This window comes from Cyrtonyx montezumae, unplaced genomic scaffold (assembly GCF_038088225.1).
Source record: "Cyrtonyx montezumae isolate F1298 unplaced genomic scaffold, pur_monq_1.0 scaffold_13, whole genome shotgun sequence".
Classification (NCBI taxonomy): Eukaryota; Metazoa; Chordata; class Aves; order Galliformes; family Odontophoridae; genus Cyrtonyx; species Cyrtonyx montezumae.
Genome location: NW_027071859.1, coordinates 28,006,042 through 28,026,518, shown reverse-complemented (window position 1 = coordinate 28,026,518; position 20,477 = coordinate 28,006,042). Strand labels below are relative to the sequence as shown.

Below are 20,477 nucleotides of genomic sequence, written 5' to 3'. Positions count from 1 at the left end.
GACAAAGTAAATTTCCATCTGTGCCTTCTTCCTAGTTCTGGGCTTTCCAGAAATGCAGCTTTTTGCAAATGATAATGTTGTATCATTTACAGAAATCCAGAAACTTCCATAAAGCCACCTCATGATATCTTGTCATTGTGGGTTTTTATTTCCTAATTTCTCCAGATTTATGAACTGTTGCTGCTACACACAGCACATCTTTCCCAGAAGTTACAATCAAAATAACCAAGGGACTCTCTAGTTTGTAACCTAGTTTGTAAAGCTATCATACACTTACAAATTATCTTAAAATAAACAAACAAACAAACAAAAACAAATAAATAAAGAGTGCATTTGAAGTAATATTTATGCAGATGCCTACCAAGAATAAAGGCTTGGTCTCAGGACCAATCCATGACAGCTTATAGGGAAGTCCTGCCAACATTGCTATAAAAATAGGATTCTGTTCCCTTTGCTGTATCTTTCTCTTAAACTGACACTTTCTTAACTCCTGATCTGTTCTGGCACTAACAGTAACATTCTTGCAGGGACTGACTCCCTGATTCTAGAAGATGCTCAAGATGATGGTGATGAGCTGAGATCTGAAAATGCCTCTTCAGTCTCAAATGAAAATGTAAGCCATGCTGGTCTAGAAGAAAGATCTGTTGCAGAAATGAAGAAGTCTACAATATCTGATTAGGAGAACAAGACAAAGAGGAACAAGTATGGGAGACAAAAGCTGGTGTGCGACTGAGGAAATGAGAAAGAAGTTAAGAAGAATAGAGAGGACAAGAATTAAAGAGAGAAAATTAGAGAGAGAAATGACCCCTTATTACAAATGACATTGCAGCAAACACATATGTCCATATCTTGTTGCTTGGTACCACAGCTTCTCCCAGAGGAAGTTAAACAGCAAGACTATAAATCCATGGGCCACAGACCACAGAAGCATTCTACATGTTCCACATCTGCCTTCCCACAAAGAAAATCAAGCCTCCTTCTCTTCAGACTGATTCAATGTCATAAATAAAAGCAGAGAAACAGATCACAAAAAAATAACACAGGCTTACACATGTGGAACTATGAAGAGCGAAAACCAAGAGTGCACTATCAATCCAACACATCTTTGGTACAGGGTTCTGTGTAATTCATAGCAAATACAGTTAACTGTCATTATGTTTACACAACCTTAACTTCAGTATTTGGGGAGTAAGAAATTAGGGGTGAAAGAACAGTGATGAATTTTTTCACCCACTTTTTTGCAGTCTCATTCATGCAAACATAAGATTATCTTCGATTTTCACATAATGAGTTTTACTGCTTCAGAAAAGTTTACTGAGTCCCATTTCAGGCTTATCATAGAATCATAGGGGTTGGAAGGGACCTCAAGAGATCCAACACCCCTGCCAAAGCAGGTTCCCTACACCAGGAACACTTATCACTGTGAACTATCAAGGGAACTGTTAAAACACCTGTAAATTTTTAGGAAAAGGATTTTTTTTTTGTCCTATTATGCTAATTTCTTAAAATATCACAGTATTTAAGAATGTAATCTTACTGAGCATACTGAGGGGTTTTTAAGGGAAGGTGATAGTATGCTGATATTCTCTGTGAACACCTGAGCTACTATAAGGTCAGCAAATTGCAAAATAAAGGGTACACCAACATAGAAATGGATAGTAGAGGACATACTATAGAGTTACACTTGCCATTTGACAAGAAAAATACTTGCTTTTAGTATTCCTATTCACCTGTCAAAGAGTTATTTCAGGATGTTTTAAAAAGAAAAAAACCAACAAACACCACATATCCCTAGATAACGACTACATTGTCACACATTATGTTGTAACTGATCAATGCAAAACTGGAAAAGAATTTATCTCAGTATAGCAATGACTGAAGTATGAACTCACTAAATTCCATATAAATTCTGTATATACAGACATTGTAGCAACATTTCCGCGTTGTCCCCAGACTCGCTCTTTCCCCACATAACTGAATATGTCCTGAAATGTATGTTATATCTTGCATAAAAATTATAAGAAGTTTTGAAATAGCCAGGAAAAAAAAAATATCAAAATTTCAGGCTTAGGCTGGTCATTTTAATAAAAAAATCATATTGCTCAAACCTCAACAAACGATTTTCACAAATGCAACTACACACTTAGAGCTAGTGTCAGGTGCTGTTAATATATTCAGCATAATACCTCATAAGAACAGTTCCCGCAAATCAGATCCTATCATCAAGAATATCTGAAATCCAATTTCAAGATTATAATTCACACCAGCCATACAACAATATTAGTAGAAAGAACCATGGATTTAGTGAAGTACATATTTTGTGATCTTGACATCAGTAGAAGAAAGAAGCATGCAGTTCATGTGCTGAAATATCAGATTTGAAATCTAAATATACATACATAGAGAAACATTGATTTCTCCAACCTCACATGTTGTGGGATTTCCTTTTATCCTCCACCACTTTCTCCCAGTCTCTTTACACTGTCCTTCTTTGCAGTCTCTTACATTTTGTTTTCCTTCCCTGTCCTTTATGTTCCCATGTTTCATTCCATGTTCCATAATGCCTACATTTCCATATTTCCCACCCCATTCACTTCATAACCCTCACCCATTTTTTCCTCTTTCTCAGCCTCTTGCCAAGGTCCTTACAACCATTCAGTCTGCATGATTATCAACAACTGACACCACTGGAGTCTTGGTCCAAGGAGCTCCCCTTACTTTTCAGAAGTTTTTTATTTTATTTTATTTTATTTTATTTTATTTTATTTTATTTTATTTTATTTTATTTTATTTTATTTTATTTTATTTTATTTTATTTTATTTTATTTTATTTTATTTTATTTTATTTTATTTTATTTTATTTTATTTTATTTTATTTTATTTTATTTTATTTTTGTTTTTGTTTTTAAAAGAAGGTAAAAATATGGATGTTATGAACTGAAAGGCCAAACTTCTGGTTTAAAGACAGCAAGAACTTCAGCCATAACTCTAGTGATATGCCTGGTCTAAACTGAAATAAACTGCTGTTGGGACAGCAGAATCACTCAACACCAAAATAATAATAATCTGGTCCTTGAAGCAGTAAAATAAAATAAAATATCTGAGCTTTTTTTTCTAGATAACGTGTATTTTCTTTGAAAATAAAATGTGTCTGTGTTATTCACGGAACCTTTTCAATCCTCACAATGTAAACAGACGAGCTCCTCTGCTCATCAAGATAATGTAAACCTGGAAAACACAGGAGCTCAGTCCTCCCTCCATGCTCTTAGATACACTCATGATTAAGTGTTTATCCTTATTTCTTCCACTTCTTCTTAAGAATGTGAGTACATAAGCATTTGCTACTACAATGTAAAAGCTAAAAGCTACAATAATATTTCATGCATAAGAAAATTCAATGGAAGCAGAAGCTAAAAAATCAGGGTTCATATTAACTTTTTGTAACAACAGCTTACAAATTTTTTCAACACATTTATATATAGAATCTCGCATTTTTAATATTAAAAGGTGAAATAGCTAGCTTGGAAGGTAGGTGTGTGATTTCAGTGTAGCTCTTCCTCCATCATTTGATCAGCTATCTCTTGAATTATTAGTCTCCTTGTATATTACTCTCATAATCAAAGTTATTTTAAAACAGACCCATTTTCTGAAAAATACGTATGGTAAAACACAGTGCAGGATTAATACCATACTAATGAAATACGTGATGTATTTCCAAATTTAATCTGACAGATCAAGACAGTGGTAACAGGTCTCATACTTTGGCTTACTAAATAGATGTCGCTTGTCTTTACCTCCCAGTTAATCTACAGTGACGAAGACTGACAGCAAAATTTCACTGTCTTGACAACACAACAAGCAGTGATAATAATAAGGATGCTATAAATAACACTGTAAATTACAGCAACATTCCTTATAGTATTGTTATGCATTTTCTCTTTCAAAAGTAGTATTAGGTGTATATTATGAACACTGGAATCAGTTTGATCTTAAGAGACATTTACTCATCAATCCTACCTTTCTGTTTCAGCTGCAGAGCCTTTCCTAGTTTGTTTTTGGCTGCTATATCTTTCCACTTTTCTGGTCTGCCTGTGGAATGACAAGTCAGAAATAAAATAAGCATAGAAGAAAAAGAATACAAAACTATGAAGATCTTATATTTATTAATGTATTGTTAAGATAATAACAAAAATGATTGACAGATGGAAAAGTGACAGGTATCTTCATGAACAGGTTGGTTAACTTAGGGTTTAAAACAAATGGCCCTGATTAGCTTTGACTGAGGCTGATTGTGTAAAGGTTAAGAAGTACCAAAATGGAGATAACATTGATCCTGACTGTACATTCCACTAGCTCCCATTTCAACAAAAGCACAATAGACAGTAGGAAGAAAAAATGTTGCAGAAAGAACCGATAATATTCTAACAGAAACTTTAAAAATTGCTTTTAAATCTGTATTTCAAAACCAAAACAAACAGTGCATCACATCAGATTCAAATAACACTGTTACTATATTGATAAAAACTTGGCTTTTTAAAAACTCCATTCTATTAAAAATTGTTAAAAGATTTGAGAAACGGTTTAAATCAATTGTATTTTTTCTCTAATTTCAATGGAAATAAATAAGTTTATTTCATTCCCTGATTTAGATTACAAAAACAGTGACATGTCTTGTGTTTTAAAATTTCCTTTATTACCCAAAGTAATTAAAATGTTTTAAAATTAGGATTTATAATTTTAAACCACTTAAATAATAACCAACACTTAATTTTTAGGTTAAGCATAGAGTATTTCAGGAGTGGACAAAGAATGGGAGTGGTGATTATTCAATGTTAGGTCATGTAAAGTACCAACCCTTATTTGCACATCACACAGAAAAGATGATGAGGAAATATGTAAGAAACTTGCAGTGATATAATCAACTATATTAAGGTATAAGAGAAATACTGCGCTCTCACCAAAGGGAAAAAAAAAGATTAAATAGTAATGAATCAAAATTTGTTTCAAGCCTTTCAGTGATTACACAGAGGGTAATCCAGTGTCTGAATTGGAAGATATCCAAACAGATGTAAAATCAACTTATATTCAAAGAATATAATCACCGTGCATTTCCACTGCAGTATTTGATCAGCATTATAGCATGACACAGTTTGAGTCACAAAAAAAGGAAATAATGCAGAAATACATAATGTGTGGTTTTTTTTTTTATGAGCAGAGGTATGTATGGATATCTGATGTCTTCCAATTCTCTAATGTATTTTCTTACAAAAAATAATCTCTTGAAATAAACATTTACAACTCCTTTAGCTCCAAACTAATTTTTCCAGATTTATTTTTCTGGAATATATTCTCATTAGTTATTTATGCTTTTAACAAGTCAAACGAGGGATAAACAGATACATAAGGGAACAGATATGAAACACGTACACCTTTAATTAAAGCCTAAGGTGATCAAAGTATTTGAATGTATGGTTAGATCCAAAGAATGCAGCATGATCTCCCAAATGATGTCACCCTTATTACTTTCTGCTTGTTTTATTAGAGGGTTTATTTACCCCTTACTCCTTTATGTCACTCATTGAGACTGTGGCATTGAGGACAATGGAGAAAAAGAGAACAAAGTGCTACATCTTTGTAGTATGAAAAATTCAAGTGTAGAAAATGTAATATACAATGCCAGTGAACTGAACAGACTTATTTCTCTGCTCTCTGTGCTGTTACTGTGAACAGCAGGTATTAAAAATATGGCAAAGATCACTATCTCCTCTGTTTCTCTCCTCTTGCTGAGATGACACTGTTTGCATTCTGTACAGTTCAACATCATACTACAGCACTCCCAGTCCTACATGAACATTGCAGGCAGGTGTCCTTCCATGCCCATATAGAATATACAAAGAGTGCACAGGGGATAAAAAAGACATTCATGCCATATTTGAATTTACCTCTTCAATGTACTTTATTGAGAATTAAATATTATCTATGAAAAATACACGCATACCATGTACTTCCACATAAAAAGAGATAAAAATTCTATCTTTTTAAAAGTTTTATGCAGAGAATATATACTCATAGTGTGTAACTATAGCCAATACCTCATTTACTTGGAACTATGATTTGAGTAAATAAGGATACCTCTGCGCTGCTCCAGGTTTAGCACTTAGGTGGTCTACACTGTCCTGTTTTGGAATGCAAGACTCCAGCGTCCTTGTTCTTCACAAAATGTGGAAACATGGATGTAAATTTGAACAGAATGAGCAGAAACAGAGAGATGGTCACATGCAGTGAAGGTGAAGACATGCAATCACATATATAAACCAGAAGCATTAAGGCACAATCAGCTGTGTAAGTCTTATTTCCCCTTCTGTTGATTTAGTCCATACACTTTAAAAGAAATTTTAAAACATTACGAAACTAAGATGCTAAAAGGATGAAAGATACAATAAATTTTAAACAAAGTCTTCATGCTCTACATAATGAACAGCAACACTACAGCTTAATAGTTGCCATTATCCTTCCTAAGAAAAAATTGACAGTATTGTTCATTAAACTAATGGATAAACCTACATCCAACTTCTTTCCCTTAAGAAAAAATGATGACATTATAAGGACAAACTTTTTATATTTCCTGAAAATGTAAGCAAATTTCATACATTTTAATATTTTCTTGCCAACAGTTCTGCTACAGTAATAATTAACAGTAACAGTTCAATAGTAAAGGCAGAATACCTTTGCAATCTAAAATAAAATTTGAATCATGTACAGGATGTTTATTGATTTCTATACTAGTTTTATTTCTGTTGAAGTAATTTAAGAACATCAGAATTTGTTCATAACTTTCAGTTTAGGATAGATATTATTAGCTTCCTGGTTTATTGTTAGCTTGTAATAGAATATATCATGCAAACTATTTTCATCAATAAGATGTATCAGTGTAAGGTCATTTTTCCAAATATCAATCTCAGCTCTTAGAAAGTAAACAACAAAATTTGCAGTATATTAATAATCTACAGCACATATTAAATATGCATCAATACTTTCAGCATAGTGAGCAAATGCTAAAATTTCTCTTAAGGTCCAAAATGTAATAAATTCCATAAGAAGCCAATAAGTCATTATTATGTATACAGACAAGCATAATATATATTATTATAAACAGAGACAAGCTATTTACTGTTCATGCATAAGACGTGCTTCAAGACACTTACTGCTATTAAGTATTACAAAATCTAGAGATAAATGCAAGAATATTGCTATCAAAACTAAGAATTACTATTCTCAAAGCAACTACATAGCATTTCTATTTTTAAAAAAAGTCCTTAAGATATCAAGAATGTTACATTCATTACTTCCTGATTTTTCCTGAGATTTCTGAAAGGCTATATCTATATATTATGTATATATTATATATCTATATATTATGTGAACATGGAAGTGACTACGCTGAAGGCTTGGCAGCTCCTCACTCATTACTAGCACTCCAATTCATGTCTTTCTAAACTCTTCCTCTGATTTAAGTTGCACAATGTTGCTGCACGAACAGCAAAGAATCATTCACCAATAAAAAAAGAAAAAAGTATATAGCACACTTCAGGTTCTCCTCGTGACTGTACTACAAGCACCGTGCTCAGCAGCTGCTTCAAGATGGCACTTAGACAAGAACTTTACACATGCACGACCACCAAAAGCGACTTCTCACAAACTGAAATTATCCAATGAATATTTTTATAAGGTTTACTTTATCTAATCTTTGTTACATGCTGAATTTATACCAAGATATCTCAAAAAGCTCAAAGTAAAATTCATTAAGTGCTCACTTTCCATTCTTGTTTCTAGCACTACTTATGATATCACAGTTTCAGTTCTCCAGTTACTAGAAAGTCTTTCTCTTAGAGAGACTTTCTAATTCTGATATAAAATACCAACAAAATAAAACCTCTGAACAACAAAACTGAGAAATTCAGCCCAAAAGTTATTCTTTAAAATGTCAAGAAAAACACAATGCTAAACAAACACTTGTTAATTCTTAACACTGAAATAAAATATAACACATCTTCATCTTTTCAAGGTTTATCAAGGAGTCATTTTTTTCCAATATGGAAAGTGATTTCCAGAATAACAATGATCTTGCCAAGACCTCTACTAAAATGTATATTATGAATAATTATTGGTATCATGCTTCAAACAATGAATTTGAATGACCAAAATTAGAAACCATGTCTAAGTCCTATGTTTAAGAAGTATACTCAGGAATAGATCTTAATTGCATTTCATATGCAAATTGGGCCAATTTGTAAGAATTCTGGAATGTACTCAAGTGAAGTGTAAGATGACATCTGTCAAAGTCAATTAATCTGTGAAAATATGATCTAAAAGTGGTGATAAGCAATTGTTAGTTATTCCTGTTGATCCATCAGATACTCAACACCCTACACCCACAGCATCAGCTGTCAATGTAATAAAAACACACCTTAAAACCCAAAAATGTCAGAACTGAACCATCCTGGCCAACTGACAAATAAAGGTGAGAAAATAATCCAAAATAATGTAAATTGAAAGGATAGAAAATTTCTACAAAGATAAAGCATTCTATGCTGATATTCTATGCATGGGGTGAGCACTGATTGCACTAAGATGTAAGAATCTTCTTTCTCTAGTTCAAAATCTTGCTCCCTGAAGATTCTATATCTTGCAATATGTTTATTAGAGGGCATTAGATAACTTAAATCTTTGATAATTCTGAAAAATTTGTCTGATATCAGAAGGTTTTAATTCTGCATTAAGAACAGCAGCAACCCATTTCTCTGATACATATGTCTAATCACTTCAATGACAACAAGATTTTATCTTCAATTCTGATCCACAGCTTAAAAAATTGGAAGAACAATTACTTTTAAAATGTGCTAATTATAGAAAGTACATTTTCAAACAGTTATTATCTTTCCTACCAAAGGGCTCAGAATCAGTTGGTAAACCACTGAGAAATGCTGTATATGAATGCTCAATTTTGAAATGTTTCACAAGTTTTATAATTTATAATGCAGTCTTACTCTAGTAAAAAGAGAAATGTTATGCATACAGAGCTGCACATTTCACACTCTTTCCAGTCTGTATCAGTGGAATACACCCAGTATCAAACAAACAATAGAAAATGCAGTACAAATGTGACTACTGGAGGTATTTGTGAATAAAAGGTAACCACTGGCACTCAAAGTAACTGGAAAAGTTTGATCCATCAACCTGTTTTACAGTTATGAGCAGTTTTGTAAGAGTATATACAAGTATGGATTATTTACATCTGTATTCTGTCTTCTACTGCAAAGCAAAAATTTACAATTTAGATGTCAGTAGAAGTTATAATGTCTGCTTAAAACACATTATAGATTTATCAGGAGAAAAAAAAAGATAACAAAAAAAAGTACTACTGCCAAAGCAACAACACAGCAAAACTGACCTGAGTCAATGTTTGTGATCAGAAAAAAATACAGTGCTTCTATTAATTATAGCCCAAGTCCAGTGTAAAAATGTGCTTGAAGCACTAGTGGCTTTAAGAAAACCTACCTTATTAGGAAAACTTGTTCCATGATGAACATTCTAATTTAGGACACAGTTTAAGAGCACTGCCAATTTCTACATACATCAATCAATGTTATCAAGACTTCCAACATATCATGGTGGGTTTTTTTTTTGTTTGTTTGTTTTTAAATTAGGAACAGTTTGTTCAAAACAAAACAAAAAACAAAACAACAACAACAAAAGACAAAAAACAACAAAGGACAATAAAATTAAACACCTAAACAAAAACAGGCTCTACAACAGGTATTTGTCATATTATAAAGCACCACAGTCAAAACACCACCAGCTTTTACAGAAGCAGGTAAAAACAGACTGAAGAACATTAACAGATGATGTTCAGTTTTATTAGACATCTGATTAAGCAGCTTGGAACTGTTCTGGCAAAGAGAAAATTTGTAAAGGCACTAATTCTAGGTGCTTTATAACAGTTCAATAAAATGCAGAGATGATATCTAAAGCTGCTATTTTATTTTGGGCTTCTGGAGTTTAAAGGTCTGTCTCTACACACATGCAAAGTTTCAAATTTCAGAATTGTCCTCTAAGAGTGCAAGATGCAATAAGCCACCTTTCAGCTGGGAGGAGTTGCCTAGTACCTGTCATCCTCCGGAGATGCATGCTGGATATGAATCCTGGGACTAGTAGGTCGTCTCCTCTCTAGGGAGGGGGACCATCTACCCCTGTTTGCCCGTTCAACAAAACAGGAAAAAAACAGGACATTTAGTCTGTGGTAAAATTAAATATATGGAATTTGGGACTGGAAAAACACCCCACAAAGTAATGGAAGAGCATCACAATATATATTTTTTCATATTTCCAGGTATATTATTATGGCTGTTCACTGCAGAATTATTTCAGATGAAACTGAAAATGTGTTCCCAAAACATCTGAACTTCATCACATTACTTTAAATCTTTCACACACCGTACCATGCATTGTTAAATATTCTCCAAAGCTAGACTGTTTAAAAGCCTGCCATTCCCATAGAAAGTTGTAATTCAAAAATTTCCCAAAGAGCTTACAGTATCTTCTATTGAACACTGGCTGGCATACTGTTAAACAAATCTTTCCTTACTCTCTGCACTGAAAAATGCATCCTTGGTAAATATATAGAAGTATGAATTACAAGAAAAATCCTATGGCATAAAGTGATTCTTTTCTGCAACACAGTGAGAGAGCCATCTTATGTTCCATTCATCTGCCTATAGAGATCCCTTACTTTGACTGTAATGGATGTACCACTTGCCTAGTAAACTCAGTACATTTTAAGAGTTATACTTCTGAGTAAACTATCACAAAACTGGTATGACCATGACTGTCACAAGCATTTGTTTCTTCATATTCTGTTCCTTTTGACTTTTTTTCTAGCAGCAGCAAAGACTCTTGACACAACAAGGACTCTCACAGCAGAGTAGTGATAAATAAAACATAACTCTTGTTTCTCTGACGGTGTGGCAGCATTGCCTACTTCCTAATTAAGTTCCGTTGCAGAACTAGAAAGGGTAAAAGATGAAAATAATGTCTTTATACAGATACATTCCTCATTTAGATAACTTCAAAGTACTAGTGCTAATACCAATTTACTGTGTTAATAAAGCTAACAAAATTGTATTATGAACACTAGTGTCATGCAAATTTTTTTGTTCAAAATTTCACTGAGTTTACAAAAATACACAGCATACAGATTGACACTGCTTTTGTTTTTGGTGATGTTATGTGCTTCTAATTCTGTAACAATTTAGAAAATAAAAATTTAATGATTAATTTACAAAAGCAGCAAAATGTTTAAATAAATGCTGCACAGTTGTGTAATGAGGTATCCTTTATGAGGCATCCTTCCAGTCCATGTAATAAAGAAAAAGGTTTGATTTATGCAACATGCAAATAACAAGGGTTTCAAGATTAGTATCACTTAAACATATAGATAGATCTGCTGGAATTCTCAAGAGGAAACAGGTTGTTAGCAGTTAGTTTCTTTTCCTCTCCAAAGCAGGAGTCAAAGAAAATGTTAATGCATCAGTGCACTCAAAGCCCTTAATATGCTGATATCCACATATCAAATAGCATTTGATAGAATTGTCTAGGCCATGCAGTATGAACTTTGAGAACATCTTCTTTCTCTGGGTTTTGATGACCATGATCCACAGTAAAAAGCAGACAAACATGCAATAACTCCTTTACATGTTTGAAAATAACTGGAAACAGTGCATTACATACCTAATGCAAGCAGTTATTTTACTCTATATATTTTTAAAATACAAACAGTGACAGTCAACATCGTTGTTAAAAGCATGCAACATGAACACTGAATGCTCCAGATTTACTAAAATAAAAAATAGAAATACTACAATGAAATAAGATCAAGTCTTAAATGGATCAAATGATGTTCCAACAAAAGTTATCTACTGTTATCTACTTACAGTTTAGCTTTGTATCTTGTTTGAGTGGTAGTGATTAGCTGACATTAAAAACACTGGGAATCTTTGAAATGTTTGAATTACTACTTCATCCCTAATCAAGCCCAGCAGAGCTGCACTGCATTCTACAGATAGGCAGACTCTGTTCTACGTGAATTCAGTACTTTGCTGTACTACTCAGTTTTAATTGCTCAGAATTCAACTACCTAAACTTCTGAAGACCAAAGCATATAAGTGTTATCAATCTGTACAAGTAAATTTGTGCTACCTGCTGTTACATGCAGTAATTGCTTGGAACACAAAAATTCAGACAATCATTAAGCCATGCTTGATGCTAATAAGTAACTATCACTGGCTAAAATCTTAAATATCACCAGATCACCTGGGAAAGAGTCTATAATAATGAGAAACCACAGGCAAATTGATTCAGGATGTGTAAATCCCATGGCTATGTGGTTTCTTGATTTGAGGCTGGTGATAGCATGCAAATATCTCTGTTTTAGGACACAATACACAGAGGCAGAAATTTTGAGACATGATGATAACAATGAAAAAATCTTACAGTATCAGCAAAAAACTATTTTACATGTTTGGAAGGTATTATTACTAAATTATAAACTAATATGTCTTGCTGATATCCATGAACCTTGACAAGATAATTATTTTGACCAAAAAAAACCTAGGAATTTTTTCCTAGTTTTTCCTAGAGAAGATATAATGACACACTTATATTTATATTTTGAGGATAAAAAGACTAAATTTTAAAATAAAATCTATAAATCCATTCTATGAATTTAAAAAAGAAAGCACCACAAACACAACTAGAAGTTCCTTCAACATAGTTCCTACATACAATGATAAAAAAAGTTGTGCTTTACAGACTGCACTTCACAAAACCCTTGTGTTTCTCTTTGCTAGAAGCATAATCAGCTATACCTGAAAGGCAGTTGTCCCATCTCTTATCAGAGAGTACCCAATAAGAAAGCTTTTTGACACTGTCTATTGGAGTGTTTTATTGTACTTGCTTTCAAAGAGATTTTTCCTAATCTTGTGAACTATTCTAACATTTCCCAGAGTTGAGAACCTGTAAGATGGATGAGCCTAGCATGCTGTAATTTTAGAGCCTTACTCTTGTCTTGAGCAGCACAGACAAAAATGCTTTCTATATTCCTTGATCATTTGTTCTGCAAAGTAAGGACTCCTATCATTACACACAACTGACAAGTAAACTCATGCTAAAGTGTAAGTGGATATGTTCAACAGTGGGGCATAAAACCTCCTAAAATTAGTTTACCTCAAAACTATAAGATTTGTAATTTTTTAGATATTAAACATAGCACATTCCTGCAAAACTGGGGCTGCATTAGAAAAAAATAAGTATATCCGTATCTAAAGAAAAAAATCCTGATTACAAACAATACTCTGACAAAGACACACATCTTACTAACGAAACCAACATAGAAATATTCAACCTGAATTACATAAAAAAAGAGCTTATCTGCACCCTCATAAGGGGTGCCATGCCAAAAGCAAATTTTTAGTCAACCTCAGGGACTTAAAGAGCAAAAGGTCCAGATAATTTTTCTGGATCTGGATCAGAGACAAACTGGAAAAAATAATGGTAGTAAAGGCCATTTTAAAAGAAATTAAACACCTCTCCTTATGAGCAGCACCTGGTAAAAGGTGCAGATTCTATTCAGCGTCTTCTGAATGAATCAAAGGACGCAACAGACCTAGTTAAAGTCAGTAACAGACACATTATTTTAACTAGATATTTTACCACTGCCAGCTACTGTTCATTGAATATTCAGCTTGATGGCTGGCATCTTGAAATGAAACTACAAAATGTACCTACCTATATCTATGCATTATTGCATTAAATAGCTGCTTACACATTAATACAGCTTTATATATCTACACACAAAGGAATATAATGCTACAATACTTTTTCTAAAATATTTAGAGTAGTATCCTGGTTTTTAGTGGGGATGGCCTTATTCCTTTTTTTTTTTAATTTTATTTTTTGGATGACTAGTCATATATTGTCATGTTATTTCATCCTTTATGTTAAAAAAGACTGAACTAGTGTAGATCTACTTGAAATATTCCAGCAGGGCATGAGTCAATTCCGTGCAGCAAGGGCACAGTTCGAGAATAGCAAAGTTGCAATGAAGGAGCAGTAGGAAGCTGGGGAGGAGGGAAAGGAAAATTCCCCAAGCCTGAAAAAAAAAAGAGAAACCTTTTCTCAAAGAAAAACATTTAAGTTCTTACTGCCTTTCTTCACAGGTCCTCTCCCAGAATAATAAAGCAGCTTTCCTAAATATATTGTGGATTCACTGTGAAATCAACTTGATACTAACAGCTGTATTAGTTTGCACTGAACTGTTGTAACTGTGCCATAGTAGATGGGAGTTACCATAGCTTTAAGCAAAGCTAAAATTTCACCCTAAAATTGTGTAAATGTCAATCAAAACCAGAAGGTGCTCAACAATTCTTTTGTGGAACAATCTCATCTGTCAAACACATCAATAATATTTAGTTCATCTAGGATTTTGAACCAAGTCACTCTATTATTAAAGGTTCAGAAAGTATCCACAAAAAGCCTGCATAATTTGACAAAACTGTCTTTCATAAAAATTGCAAACATGACTCCTTAAGCCTTATGTGAGCCTTAATATTATTGTCACGGAGTGAAAAAATCCTAATGGATTTAATGACCGGCCTTGTAATTGCAAAAGCAGATGAAGAAATACGTGACTTCAAAAACTACAGTTCTGGATTAAAATTTGAGAGTTTTGTTATATAATTTATAAATTATGTCACTGTCTCATTAGCAGTCCACAAAGCAGGCAAGAAATAAATGTAATACTTCTTAGCAAATGATGATGAAGATTAACAATCAAGTGACATTTGTCAAAATGCTCAACACTGTAATGCTATTATCAGCATACTGAGGACTTTTGCAAACAATGACATCAGCTTGAACTGAAACAAGAAGAGAAGCCAGAAGCAGTTATAAACTCCAAGACACAATTAACATGACATACATGAATACAGGAGCAAAAATGTCTACAAATACCAAAACAGACATGAATGTACAGGAATGTAGAGTACCCATATAAAGAAAAACAAAATGCATAAAGACCACCAGCACAGATGACAAGAAATTTATAAGTTTTTATTTTATACCTTTCTCGTTCTGGTGAATGCAAACTAGTATCTGGTCTCAAGCAGTTGGTACTAGCACTCCTAGCCCTGTCAAGGGAGGGCTGTAGTTCACTAGTGCCAGTGCATTGCATCCAATGGTAGAAGAGAAAGAAAAAGAAAACAAAGAAAGGAATACAATGTTAGATATTAACTCATAAAATAATGCTCTCTTTACAGAAAATGTAAAATCACAATGATATAATTAAGGAAAACATAAAAGAGCTGACTGGATGACAGAGCCAAGTTTTGTTCAGAAAATAAATTCAAATAAAAGACTCCTAAAATATTCTTGCTAAGATTGTTGAAATGTTTAAAACTGAAGGAGACAGAATATCCACTGGTAAAAGAGTGGAACAAGAATATCAAACAATAAATTTAAATCAATATCAATAGCAATAAATCTTAAGCCAACACAAAAGGACGTGATACACCATATATGACATGAAATCACTTTACAATGAAGATCATTAATTCTATAAATCCATCTTGGATACAAACCAGAGAGGGGATTAACCCTTAGTTTCTTACCTAACCAGCAGATCATCTCCAAATTTCGGAATTCGTGAATTAAGGCAATCACGAAGAAGAGAAATATCCTGTCTAACCACTGATTTGGTCTTAGCACATGCAGGAAGAGTTGAGCTTTGTAAATTAAAATTATTTAAACAAAATGAAAATAAAATTAACATGTAAGCAAAATCACACACAAACAAAAGAATGCAGTAAAGACAAAGCGTGCAACATACAATGTTAAGAGTGAGGAAAACTGCACTTAATTTAAAGTGTTTTTCTTTTATATGTAGGGGTAATTTAGAGCATATGAAGTTATTTTAGGAATAAGTCCCTTAACTCACATTTATTGAAAGAATATGAAATACTGTCGTTTTTTTCCTTTTTCTTTTTCTTTCTTTTTTAATACATATAAATATAGGAAGACTATTTCATCTCTAGGAAGTCATGAACTACTTAAGGGGACTCTAAATACTTCTTACCTGTATAGGTTCCAATGAATACCATTTTCTAGTAAAGGCATCTTGGGTGGTAATGTTTTATAGTGCCTAACAGAACTTCTTGTAGGTGAAAAAAGAAAAGAGAACAACAAAAAACATGCCAGAAATAAAAAGACAGGTAAAAGTAAAGCAAGATTGACCAGAACTTAAAATAAACACATAATATTCTACTGTGTTTAATATCTGCATGAGGAGATTTCTTAAGGTATGTTCATCTCAATTCACCTGTTGTGATAGCTATCTGGGGGACAATTTTTTTTAATTTACTCTTGTAAATACAACCCATGGATTTATGACAATACTATTACAGCTCAGACATTGTTCTTGTAATGAAAGTAAACTAACTTCTTACTACACAGATTTTTAATTAAAATATACAAGCTCTTGTAAAGGATTAGGTTGTTATTTATTTGTCTTCGTAATCCTTTTTTTAAACCTATAGAGATTTTAACTGAGACATCCAAAGCTAGGGATGAGAAGCTTGCTAAAACAGTGATAACACAAAGACAGTTATAAATGTATTTGCATCTGGTGTTTCTGAACGTTGAAGTTTTTGGAAGTGGTATCTCAGCTTCAAAACTTAATTAAATATTCTTAATAATCATAAGCTAATTAAGGAACATTTAGATGTGTTGAGGGACATGGTTTAGTGAGAAATATTGGTGATAGGTGGGTGATTGGACTGGATGGTCTCCCAGGTCTTTTCCAACCTTGCTGATTCTACGATAAATCTTGACTTTGTAGCCTGGACCATCTCATAATAATATTTCTTTCATCTTACATGTAACTCTTAAAATTTACTTCTTGAGTTAAGCTGAAGCTTTTTCAACAAATAAATCATTACTGAAGTAGCTGCCTACAAAACAGGACTAATTCCTTATAATGCTGTTCTTAACATGAATAAATGTCAGGACACTACGAATGAGAAAGGAGGAAAGGTGACAATCAGTTTGCAGATTTTTTTTCCTGAAAGGATTTTTCACACTACATAGTCACGAACACAAGTTTTATAGTATAAAATCAGTGTAATAATTTATTACTTTTGTTTGTTATTTTAATAGGTTGCTATTTAAGTTTTGTTACTTCAGTAAATTGGGATAACTTGTTCCTTTTCTGGATTATAAACAGGAGGGAGACCAATTTTTCATATGGTCTGATGTGACAAGGAGAAATGGTTTGAAACTAAAAAAGTGGAGAGTTAGATTACATATCAGGGGGACCTTTTTTTTTACTTAAAGGGTGGTGAGGCACTGCTGCAGCCTGCCCAGAGAAGCTCTGGATGTCCCATCCCTTGAGGTGTTCAAGGCCACCCTAGGCAGCCTGATCTGGTGGGTAGCAGCCCTGCTCATGGCCGGGGGTTGGAACTGGTAAGCTTTAAGCTCCCTTCCAACCCAAGCCATTCTACAATTATATGATTATACGAAAATAAAAGCAAAAATTAGAACAAGGAAAAAGACAGGGAAGAGCAGCACTCTCTGAATTCAGCACTCTTTTTATCTGTGTAGATGCTCATACACAATTTTTAGCTGGATAGCTACCAGACTGCCTAGTGGATTTGTTACACAATTGAAAATCCATGGCAGCTTGACAAAGAGCAACAAAAGCTCATCATACAATACTTACTTTGTGCATTAAGTGTGAATTTAAATTTTGTCACTGCAAAATTATAATGAAAATTATAATCTTTATTATCTAATTGTAAAAAAAAAAAAGCACAGAGCAGGATCATGTAGGGGTAAAGCTATGGAGAATACAGTAGAAAGAAAAATGTCGTAAAAAAGAGGTTGAGATAACTTGATACTGCAAGACAATAAACTGACATAAAATAACGAGATTAGTTATTAGATTATTATTAGATTAGACCTGAGGAAACATTCTTTCTCTGAAAGAGTGGTCAGGCGCTGGAATGGCCTGCCTAGGGAGGTGGGTGAGGCACCATCCCTAGCGCTGTTCAAGAAGCGTTTAGATGAGGTGCTAAGGGATTTGATTTAGTAGTTGGGTAGGGATGGTGACAGGAGAATGGTTGGACTAGATGATCTTGTAGGTCCTTTCCAACCTTATGAACCTATGAACCTATGAACAGGGAGTACAGTAAATGATTAAGCTGAAATCTAAAATGTTAGGCTGAGGTTTTTTGGCTGAAATATGGCAACTAATTTATTTATACCTAAATTTAAGTTTTGATGTAAGAGATGCACTGGCTCTCATCTTTGTTTTTTGAAAGGTATATTTGCTTGATCAAGAAAGTGATGTTTGGCATTGGAAACAGTTGAGAAAGAGAGGTCCAAACCCTGGGATGAGAGATTTTTTAAGATTGGAGATGAGTACAAACTACAAAGCTTAAGCCTGGTTCAAATTATTAGCACAATTCAAAAAGTAAAACATAAGTATTAAGAATTCCCTAAAATCTGGGTTGTGATGCCTTTAAGTCATGCCCTCCTTCATCCCTCTACTTTTCTCTTCAAATGTCCAATGTCAGCATGATATTAGGTGCCACAAAGAGTAAAGACTGTTGGCTTGTGCATGTCTGTAATTCAGACACAGAAATGGAAATAAAGGAAAACATAAGAACAACTGAAAAATAATGTCTGAAACGGTAACAAAACTGCCATGCACTGGTGATCAGGACTACTGTGACCAGACAGGTAATCTAACACAAAAAAACAACTGCAAAATCAAAAATCCTTTAGCTGCTTTTACCCTTACTACTGATGTTCACAAATGTATATATGCATCTTGAGCTGATTTAAAACAAAAAACAGAGAATTGACACTTGGATCACAATGTACTGTGAAGGTCTGTACTTACTGGGATGCTGGGCACACAAAGCACACACAACTAACCAAAGATGTACCAGATTCCTGTATTTACCTGATGGTATGTAGGCACTCTGCACTTCTTCCTCGTTTTGCTCTGGGCAGCATAAGAAGCTCACTGCACAGACAGGATGGGCGGTGAGTGAAACAGATATAATTATGAAGCATTAGATGACATGGGTTATGCCAATGAAACGCAAATGAAAACATAAAAAGAAAAAAAAACAAAAAACAAGAAACTTCCACCCAAATACATAGCCTGCTAATGTTCAGACCCAGACTGTATTTCTCAAAGAACATGAGCCAAAAAAATGCCTGCAATAATTTTCAACCAATTCTTTCACCTAGATTCATGATGAGGTTTCTCCCTTTAAAATTCAGTCATGATTCAGAGTTCTTCACGACAAAAGCTGTGTCCATAAATCATTTACATTTCTGTAATAACCTCCTTACTTATACATGAAAGAATTATAAAGAAATATTTTAGGAAAAAAAAAAGGTGGCTGCTTTTCTCTAAGCCACAAAAGCATTCAAGAAAAAAGGAAGGAGAGTAGGTTACTTCACTTCCAATCCAGGAAGAGTAACCTCTCTTTGTCCTTTTTGAAAAAAGAAAAATGTGTGTTCACTGGAAATATGTTTGGACAAATATAAGTTCTGACTGATACACTCTTTACTGTGTTTTGCAATGCAATCCTAATGAAACAAAGAAATTACTAATTAGTCATGAGATTTTTTGTTTCCAACTCAGAAAATCAGCCAACTAATCTATTCTAAGTAAACTGAAGACATGCTAGCACCAGAAAGATGGCAAAATTAATACATATTTATGCCTATGGTAAGTGTGATTATGATATGAAACATCTCTTGACTTAATCTTGTAGTTTTATGCACTTCAATATGATCAGGAAGACAAAGTCCCAACATTCCAAATTATTGTAAATATGAAAGTAAAGCTAAATTTCATGGAAACATGCTATTTTAAAAGAAGAAGGGAATCATGTGAAGTACTGTGACAAAGAGAGAAAAGATTACAAAATAAATAAAGAAGCAGTTGTTCAATGTGTTTGGTGCTTCATACCACTGAAAAACCATTAATTTAACTGATGTAGCGTAGGAAATATTTATCTACTGTTCTGAAGTAGGAAGACAAAAATAAGGGTTCTGTATCACAGGTGAGATTTAAGTTTTTATCTGGAATCACAAGCCTGAATTAGATGCAGCAAAAGGTATTACAGGTGAACTGAATTGTTTTTTCTTTTAAAGAAAATTTTCCATGCCTATTCTTAGAGCACTAACAGCAAATTACAAATAGATGTGTGTTTTATGAAAAGAATACCATTTTCTAGAGTTAAGATATTTGAGATTTTCTTGCAAAAAAATGAGCAAATCAGCATAGAGAAACTACAATCATTAAATTTTATGCACTGCTTAATTTTCAGAGACAGGAGTTATTCTCA

At 33.4% G+C, this 20,477-nt stretch overlaps 1 protein-coding gene across 6 annotated transcripts in view; it reads right to left on the bottom strand.

The window, feature by feature from the left end:
• The window catches only part of RIMS1 (regulating synaptic membrane exocytosis 1), a 287,610-nt gene that overhangs the window by 84,921 nt on the left and 182,212 nt on the right, over positions 1–20,477 (bottom strand). For 2 of the 6 annotated variants that reach the window (XM_065730880.1, XM_065730882.1), the window contains exons 18-22: positions 19,076–19,138; positions 16,187–16,264; positions 15,723–15,836; positions 15,177–15,266; positions 4,018–4,089 (exon numbers count right to left, since the gene is read on the bottom strand). In XM_065730880.1, coding sequence (XP_065586952.1) covers positions 4,018–4,089; positions 15,177–15,266; positions 15,723–15,836; positions 16,187–16,264; positions 19,076–19,138 — 417 coding nt within the window. Of the gene's footprint in view, positions 1–4,017; positions 4,090–6,132; positions 6,211–10,166; positions 10,251–15,176; positions 15,267–15,722; positions 15,837–16,186; positions 16,265–19,075; positions 19,139–20,477 lie in introns of all 6 variants that reach the window. The other 4 variants (XM_065730881.1, XM_065730884.1, XM_065730886.1 and 1 more) reach the window with 3 other exon arrangements.